The sequence below is a fragment of the Aplysia californica genome, unplaced genomic scaffold (assembly GCF_000002075.1).
Source record: "Aplysia californica isolate F4 #8 unplaced genomic scaffold, AplCal3.0 scaffold00359, whole genome shotgun sequence".
Classification (NCBI taxonomy): domain Eukaryota; kingdom Metazoa; phylum Mollusca; class Gastropoda; order Aplysiida; family Aplysiidae; genus Aplysia; species Aplysia californica.
The window spans coordinates 617,537-627,275 of NW_004797629.1; the positions used below are offsets into that span (position 1 = coordinate 617,537).

Below are 9,739 nucleotides of genomic sequence, written 5' to 3' on the forward strand. Positions count from 1 at the left end.
GAGAGAGAGAGAGAGAGAGAGAGAGAGAGAGAGAGAGAGAGAGAGAGAGAGAGTTCAATTCCAATGCTTTGTATCTTTCCGAGATGGTCTAACCAACCTTTTCTTAATAAGCCTGTGAAGAAAAAAACTGAATTTTTAAAAAATCTTCAACGTCATCTGTTTTTTTTTTTTTTTTTTTTTTTTTTTTTTTCTTTTTTTTCAGAGACAGACTCGGTCTCGGTCTCCATCACCTCGCCAACCACCCTAGCTTTAGCCAGTCTGAGCCGCGATTTCGTACTTTTTGATTACACGTTACATGCCGGATCTGTCGAAGTGAGCATCGGCCATGAAACAATCACAAACCCGATATCGGACATGGTCGTCACGATAGACTCTGGAGATCCGATGCAGCAGTGGACATTCCCCTCGTTCAATCCTGGTCAAAAGCAAGTTATAACTTATACAACTCCCGGGCTCTATAACGTGAATGTCACATTCACCGCGTTTGGGCTCAACAAAGTTGTGACGCTGCCGGTAAGAGTTGGGCTTCTGGACTTTTATATTGTTGGCCGACCTACTTTTGTCAAGATAGGAGAGGAAGTTGTCTTTGAACTTGTCAGATACGACACAAACGGATCGTTGACGGTTAATGTTACCTACCAACCTAATGACAGTCAGCTTGTCGAGATGGCCGATGGGGTTGATAAAATGGAGCTGCGGGAAACGTACTCAGTTATCAGCCCTTACCGCGCTAGCGCACAGATCAGCGAGGACGATGAGGAGGAAGAAGTCGTGTACAGATTTGAAACGTACGGGCCCTGCATCTCCACTCACGATTTGTTCGACACGACATATAGATCCGAGGATACCCCAATGCCTGCTCTGCTTTCCGCTATTCCTTCCATCTCAGGTCGGGCTCAGCTAACCGAGTCGTGCGCCGAAGGAAGTGTCTTGCAGTACTACTGGTGGCTGTGGAAAAACACGGCAACGCCCCCTTCCTTCGCGTGGGAAGAAGTGACTATACACCAACCCGAGGCGGTGAATTTAGTGGTGGGAAACTTCATCACTTCCGAAGGCTTGTACAGGCTGAAGTTAAACGCCTCGGTAAAGGACAGTCGGGATTTCGTGGAAGATATCATGCATCTAAGTGTACGTCTGCCTGATCTAGTGGCGAAAATCTCCGGCGGAGATCAGCAGCAAAAGAAGATTGGTTCTCTGGTTGCTATGGACGCCGCCTTGTTGTCCTACGACCCAGCCGACAGAGAGGCCGGGGGAACTGGTCTGAACTACGCGTGGGCGTGCTATCTATTGGATTCGGCTCAAGACATCACGAGGTATTTGAGCACTTATCAAGACGACAAGAGCTACAAAAGCCTCCGTGCGTGCCCCGGACAGATCTCCAGTACCTCGGGAAGTTTCAATGTGGACACAGGCGTCTTCACAGTCAACGATATCGCGCTGTTTGAGGTGGAGGTGTCAAAAGGTGGCCGCTCGACCGTGGACGTGCAGGTTCTTGAGATCTTGTTGGAGCAGCCACCAGACTTTAATCTCTTGTGAGTTGATTTTTTTCATATTCATTTTTAAAAGATTACTTCACATTTTTGTAAATTGATAGTGGGGGGGATCATGTACACATCAGACATATCAATGTATTCTAAAATCATATAATAAATAATGTTTATTATAGACCTTTCAAATACCTTCCAGGCAATACATGTATGAGTTTAGTAATATTCAAAATATCTGGAGGATCTGCAATGTTGGTGTTTTGACTGTTTATGTACATAGTTGTGAGTCTAATTTGTTTGTGCACTGTAACTTTGAAACTAGATGTAAACCTTGTACTAGCTTTAGCTTCATAGCCATATTATTATCACTTAAAGCATTAACATCTTTAAAACATGCCAGTCTGGCGTCTGTTGTGGAGAGGTTAGGCGCTTCACCGTCACACGAAGCAGACCTGAGTTCGATTTCCGTGTGGGGAGAATTTTGATCGAATATCTGGAACTTTTTGCTCTGCTCCTCTGAGCCTGGATTGACCCTGACAGACTTAGTTGAAACCCGCCTCTAAAATGATCTAGTTTGTGTAGACGGGTGTAATTTTTTTTTGACTGTTGCGAAAAAAACGTATATAAAAAAACCTCCGAAACAAACACCCCCAGGAACATTGTATAATAAATTATACGAACTGGTGTATACATTCAATATACTAGATCCTTTCTATCCATGCCTTAAAACAAAACGGGATATTTCTCTGATCTGTCATTGCTAAGGTGTCTCAGGCGCTAGTTATTTTTGTATGTTGTTGTTATACATTTTGAGTTGTGATACACAATATCTATCAGACAATTTCCTGCATATGTGAGGCAGCGTGGTGGAATGAGGCTCTCGTCAATTTTTGGGCATGTAGAGTTATTGGTCTCATCTTAAAGCTTGTTCATTTGTCTTTATTTGGATGACAAAAATATCCATTTATCTTGAATACAAGTCGAGATATTTGCAAAAGAAGGAGGTGGGGGTCACCTGTTTTCAGAGGCAAAATAATTGACAAAATGGCCGCGAAAGACTAGTTATTTCCTTAGCTTAAGAGTCCGTGGTAACTGAAAATTTACTTTTTTGTGCCTTTAATCAACGTTTTTGAGAAAAATCCGCACAAAAATGAGTTCTTTAATGGGCATGAAATGTGTTGAGCCAAAAAACAAAAATTTGATAACAATTCACAAACGTGCGGAAAAATGCAAGTTTCTTCACTTTGATTATTTTGACGAGAGCCTGATTCAACTACGCTGCCTCACATATTATCACTGCGTTTACACTCTTTCATTGAGGATACAGAAAAAAGTCTACTAAATGCTGACAGGATCAGCTATATTATTGAAATCTTGACAATATTTCAACAAATTACATTTCGCATAACAAAGAGGGGATGCTACGATTTTATTTAGAAAAAAGGTATTAGTGTTTGAGAAAGAAAGGAAACAAAGATTTTTGTCAAAGTCAATGAGCGCGCTCATATGACCTTAGCAGTTGCGAGCGCCGTAAAACCCTATACTACTACTACTACTAAAGTTAATGAAGCATCTTCAAATTGCTATTGGATTTCTGAGAATTTTAAAGAAATTGGCATAGTCGGGTAGTAGTAATAAATCTTTACCATGTCTGCAATAATTATGGTGCATTTATTGTCGTTGATCATGTCTACCTTCAATGTAGAAATCATTTGTATCATGACGCGGTGGAATCAGGCGCTCGTCAAATATAGATTAAGAAAAGTTATTGGTTATCATGTTAAAGGTTGTTCATTGTCATGCTTTTAATGAAAGAAATCAGACCAAAGGGCAAGAACCCAAACGGCCGCTGGATCGGAAAAGGAAAGTAAAAGTAAAGTAATGAAAGAAATATCCAGTTATCTTGAATACAAGTCGAGATATTTGTGATTGAAGGAGATAGAGCTCGCCTGGTTTCAGAGGTAAAAGTAGTGGGAATTGGATGTCAAAGTTTAGTTATTTCTTTAGCTTGAGAGAACATTGAAACAGAAAATTTACACATTTTGTGCTTTTCATCAACACTTTTCAGTGCTATCCAAACAGGAATGTGTTCTATTTTGGACATGGAAGGTGTTGAGCCGAAAATAAATTCCACAAAAATTCCCACACCTGCAGAAAAATGCCAATTTCTTCAGTTTCATTATTTTGAGGAGTACCTGATTTCACCACATAATCAATGCCTTTGTTTTTTAAAATTATTATTATGTTTTCTCTGTATAAGGTGTTGTTGGTCATTTTATATAAATCTTCCCTCTAAATGTGCCGTTGTTCATCAGTTAGGTTTTATCTGAAAGAAAAAAACCCAACCCGCCTTTGTTTATAGTGAGTAATTGACAAGTGCTCTGATCTGGTGTGGTTTATTCTTTCTTTCCTATAATAATAATAATAATAGATAGATAGCATTTGTATAGCGCATATCCCCGCTCAACAGCAGGCTCTATGCGCTTTACACTATATTATTACCCCAGCAAACCATAGAACACTCCGAAACATTCTCAGCTTCCCGGGAAGCATACAGTGCGAGCAGCCGATTAAGCGCTCAAACACTAACAAACTGACAAGATCTTTCGCTGTCTATAGCCGGGCACCCATTCCCACCTGGGTGAGGTGAGGAAAATTCGTGTAAAGTGCCTTTCCCAAGGACACAACGTCGGGTCCTATCACACATCTATCGTCTTTCCGCCTCTCTTCCTTTTTGTTGCATATTACTCTGTGGTAAAAACCTGTAACCTTCGGTGTTTATAACAATATGACATCTTTGTATCGCAAGTGCCGTAAAATTCTGACTAAAACCAATACTCTCTATGTCTTACGAGTATTGCTGCTCTTTAAAGCACCTTACACGTTCTGTAAAACCCTTACTAAAACTGCACCCGTTTTTCCGTGCACCTTACAAGTATGTCGTAAAACTGTTGCTAAAACTGAACTCTTTCTTCCTTACAACACCTTACAAGTGCTATAAAACTCTTACTAAAACTAAACTCGAGGAGTCCCACAGCACCTTACAAATGCTGTAAATTTCTGACTAAAAATGAACTCGTTATTCCGTACACCTTACAAGTGCCGTAAAATTCTTCATCATCGTCATTGCCTTTCTCACCCTGGGTCAGGATAGAGGCCACGGACAAACACTCTCCACCTTTCCCTATCCTGGGCTAGTCGCTTGATATCACTCCACGTCTTCTCACTTTTCTGTACATCCATTTCCGTGACTCTTCTCCAGGTTCTACGAGGTCTTCCCCTTGATCTTTTACCCTGTGGGTTCCAATCTAACACTTTTCTTGTTATGCAGCTGCTTGACTTCCTGAGAGTGTGTCCAATCCATCGCCAACGTCTTCTTCCCACCTCATCTCTGACTGAGCTCTGTCCGGTTCTTCTTAATACTTCCTCGTTGGTGATTCTGTCTGTCCATTTGATCTTCAGTAGCTTCCTCAGACACTTGTTTAAGAAAACCTGGATCCTCTTTATACACGTCCTGGGATACGTTCCACGTCTCACATCCATTACAACAAGACTGACTTCACATTTGAGTTGAAAATTCTAAGCTTTGTTCGAAACGAGATATCCCTGGTCCTCCAAATCCTGTTCAAAGAAATAAATGCAGTCTGTGCCTTTCCAATGCGGGACTTTATTTCAGCGCCTGTTCCTCCCTCTCTGTCAATTATACTCCAAAGATAGCAGAAGGATTCGACGTCTTCTAGTGCAATTCCTTGTACTGTGACCTGCCATAAAACTCTTACTCAAACTGAACTCTTTCTTCCTTACGACACCTTACAAGTGTTGTAAAACTCTTACTAAAACTGAACTCTTTCTTCCTTACGACACCTTACAAGTGTTGTAAAACTCTTATTCAAACTGAACTCTATATTCCTTACGACACCTTACAAGTGTTGTAAAACTCTTACTCAAACTGAACTCTTTCTTCCTTACGACACCTTACAAGTGTTGTAAAACTCTTACTCAAACTGAACTCTATATTCCTTACGACACCTTACAAGTGTTGTAAAACTCTTACTCAAACTGAACTCTTTCTTCCTTACGACACCTTACAAGTGTTGTAAAACTCTTACTAAAACTGAACTCTTTCTTCCTTACGACACCTTACAAGTGTTGTAAAACTCTTATTCAAACTGAACTCTATATTCCTTACGACACCTTACAAGTGTTGTAAAACTCTTACTAAAACTGAACTCTTTCTTCCTTACGACACCTTACAAGTGTTGTAAAACTCTTACTCAAACTAAACTCGCTGAGGCCTGCAGGACCGTACAAATGCTGTAAAATTCCTACTAAAACTATAAACACGTTGTTCCTTCTAACTCTTTACAAGTGCTGTAAAACTCTTACTAAAACTAAACTCGCTGAGGCCTACGGCACCTTACAAAAGCTGTAAAATTCTTACTAAAACTAGTGCCGTGAAGCCTCAACTGAAACTAAACTAACTAAACTCGTTACAAGTGCTGTAAAACTCTTGCTAAAACCAAACTCTTTCTTTCTCCATGACCAATGTACGTATTATGTCTTCACCACCGTAAAAAGGTGCCGCTGGAACTGCGAAACCAAGCTTGTAGCCACAGACCGCACAGTCCTGGACCCTGTCATCTCGTGCCCAACTTGCACAGACCAGGAACTGCTCGATACAGACTACACTTGGTCTATTGTGAAGACAGACATTGGCACCAGGGTCTCTACTGAAATACCTCCCGACCACTGGGACCAGTTAATTGCTTCAAGTGAGTGTTTTCGTGGTTATGAGAATGATGATTCCGGCTTGTGGGTTCCCGGGTACGGGCGACTGGCCTGGATCTTGTGCAACTGGCATAGGGGGACATAGTTTAATGACAATGATGATGATGATGATGATGATGATGACGATGATGATGAGGATGATAATGATGATGATGATGATGTTGATGATGATGATGATGATGATGATGATGATGATGATGATGATGATGATGATGACGATGATGATGATGATGATCGCACTGACAAATTTGTGAAAAGACAAAAAAAATGGTATATAGTGTGAAACTGAGCAACCGGTCTCCCTATTTGAACTACTTTTCAACAATGTTTTTTTGAGATGGTGATATTGATGACCATGAAGACAAGTTGACATAAGTCTGTACTTCTAAATAAACAAAGGCCAACAGCCACTCATCGATGACAAAAGATTTATATTACTTTACTTTACTTTATCAGTCCACTAGTACCTCTAGGACGTCGAGGGGAGAAAGAGCTTCCTGTCTCTAGCAAGTTTGATGGCCTGGCTGGGTGGGATATTGAATGTTCTCAGGGTATCCTTCACACCCAGGATCCAGGTCTTTCTTGGTCTTCCCCCTACCCTGTACCCTTACATGTGGGTGACCTTTTTCGTTTCCTGGTCGTTTTCCGTTTTGGTCAGTCCGTTTCTTTCCCCTATGACTTTGTAGAGCATTAAACAATCCGTCGCCGGCTTGCTGGGCCTGTCGTGGTTTCACCTTTGCCCCGTTAGCCGGACGTTTCAGGGTGACCCTGGGGGGTCTTCATGGGTAGCAGTCATGTAAGTAAACCCCACGCCAAAAGATTGATATTATCAAAACAAAAACAATGTAAAAATTTAAAGAAACAACGAATTCGAGTCTCCGATGCCAATCATTTTTAGTTCTTTTTATTGTTGTTGCTGGGGGGCTGATTCTTTTCATAGTTAGCTTTGTTAATGGCGTTGGTCATTTCCGTATGAATCGGGTGAAATTTTCTACGGTACGTTTATATTATTGTAAGGCATGACATTTTCCCCAGATTTTCCCATGAGACAACACTCTATTTTTTCTTTTATAATTGTTTAAAAAATATAGGACTACGCATCTTTCCATAATAATAATAATATAATGATTTTTACCAAAAATACTGTGCTATACTTTTAACTATTATTATTGTTATCCAAAATGCAGCCCTTTACTTTTACCCATATAAATCGTGACCTCAGTGCTTTCCTGTCGTATCTCCATTTTTAGTAACAGTGAAAATAGTTCATAACAAAAAGTGAGCTTAAGAAGAAGTCACATTTTCACTGTTTTAAAAAAAATGGAGATACGGAAAGAAAGCACTGAGATCCCGAATTATTACGCAAAAATCCAGTGGTGTTTGTAGTCTTTATTTCTGTTATGATTCTTACAAACTATCAACTTTTCTTCTTTACCTGGCCCCTCTCTCCAGCGTACAAAACCAAGATATTTGAGTCAGAGGGCGGCTGGTGGCAGGCTGGCTACAGCTACACGCTCACCCTGGAGGTGAAGGTCGGCACGAAGCCAGCCGCGAGGTCGTCGCACACGTTTTACACCAACCAGCCTCCTTATGGCGGGAGCTGCAGCGTGGCGCCGGCAGAGGGTGAGTCGTCCAGGGGGAAATTATGAACAGCTCACAGTAGCTTGTGCAGATTATCTGGAGGGGCAGAAGATATTCGGAGACGTCTCTGGCGAGCACCCAGGAACAATCTGGAGACGTCTGCGAGCACCCAGGAACAATTTGGAGACGTCTCCGGCGAGCACCCTGGAGCTATTCGGAGAAGTACTCCTGCACTCAGATGCACTGCTTTTGGGGGTCAAACTGTGTATTGTTTGCTGCAGATCACACATATAGCCACTAAAACTGTCGTATATCAACTATTTTGAAGAAAATTTCAAACCGGACTGCAAATTATCAAATTATGGGTTACAACAAGTGGGGGAGAGGGGGGGCTGTCTATCTTGCCCTTTATAGGCCATCAACAACATTTTTGCAGCGAAGCCTGTCCTGTGCATCCTTTCTAGCTGTTTCCATGATGTCCCCGCCTTTTCTATTTCCGCTGGTACCGCTTGCCTGTAACCCCCCCCCCTGATTTTTTTTACTTAGTCCAGAGGCACAAAGCATTTTGATAGGTCTATCTCCGTCGGAGACGTCTCCGGGTAGATACTGTGACCCGGAGGTGTCATCTCTGACTCAGAGGTTGACGTGTAATGACCCTCCATCTTTCACAGTCGCGAGGTGCCTTTGCACATTCTTCCATAATATTATCCAGTCCAGTCCATGTTTTTTATGTTGTCAATGATTGCATCTGAGAAGGAAAGGAAACAAAGATTTTTGACAAAGTCAGTGGGGCATGTTCAAAATTTCAACTAGATTTGAGAGGATTTCTTTTTTTTTTCGTTGGCAAAGTCTAGAATAGTATAAGATCTTCAACATTACTAAAAATAACTTACTTAACTTGACTTTTACTTGACTTTTTCATCCTCTGTTGCCGTTAAGCGTCGAGTGGAGATACAGTTTTTTTATGGTAGGCCAGCTCTGCATCTCTCTCAGTTGTGATATTATGTTTTCTCAGGGTTTCCTTGACTCCCTCAATCCACCTTTTGTGTGACCTTCCTCTTCCATTATAGCATGAGTGCTTGGTGTTGTAGGCTCCCGAGGCCAGGTGATATACGTAACAGGTGGCCAAACCACTTTATTCTCTGTCTTTCTGTGTAATGCAGGCAGGACGCAATGCCGATAGCTGCTCTTACTTCTTCATTCCTCTGCCTGTCTTGTCTTGTTATTTTAAAGGTTTTGAGGAGACTAAAATTATTATGATGCATTATTGTCGATGTTCACGTACGTTTTCCCTGTAAAAATTGTCTGTGTTCCTTATGTCCACAGCGTAAAAGGAGTCGTTGTTTATTTACGACTTTCGTGTAAAAGTTGTTTTTGTAGTTTGCTGATGGTGTGGTTGTAAAATATCATTTAGAGAACTCTCGTGGTCTAGAGGTTACGGTGTTCGCTTCTCATGCAATAGGTCCCGGGTTCGAATCCGGATAGCGACGGAAAAAGTTATTTTCTAAACCTTTTCTCCTTTCATATCATATCCGGCTCTCTATCCACGTTCTGTCGTCTGCTTTCATCTCCACTTTCTGCCCCCACAGTTTTACTTCCTTTGCCCTCTCGTCTGGGCTCCTTGGCTCCGTATTGCTGTCTTTCAGCCACACCCCTGATCTTGTGGTAAGTAAGATCTACACCTATCCTTGTTGTTTTTATTCCAGCTCGTACAAGCATTGCTGTTGTCAAATGTTATTGATATCTTTTGTTGTTCAAGCAGCACAAAGAATGACGCAGACCAATAGAGAACGAAAGGGAAAAAAAAAAGAAAGAAAGGAAGGCTATTACTGATCAATCAAGACAATAAAATAAAATAAAATCCTTTTATGACTTTTCTATCC

The 9,739-nt window shown here is 41.3% G+C and overlaps 1 protein-coding gene across 1 annotated transcript in view; it reads left to right on the forward strand.

The window, feature by feature from the left end:
• Positions 1-7,898, forward strand: part of LOC106012387 — a gene marked incomplete at its 3' end in the record, with an annotated part of 24,948 nt that extends 17,050 nt beyond the window's left edge. Inside the window, 3 exon segments of the mRNA XM_035971011.1 lie at positions 203-1,532; positions 6,066-6,259; positions 7,728-7,898. Coding sequence (XP_035826904.1) covers positions 203-1,532; positions 6,066-6,259; positions 7,728-7,898 — 1,695 coding nt within the window.
• Positions 7,899-9,739: the final 1,841 nt, after the last annotated feature.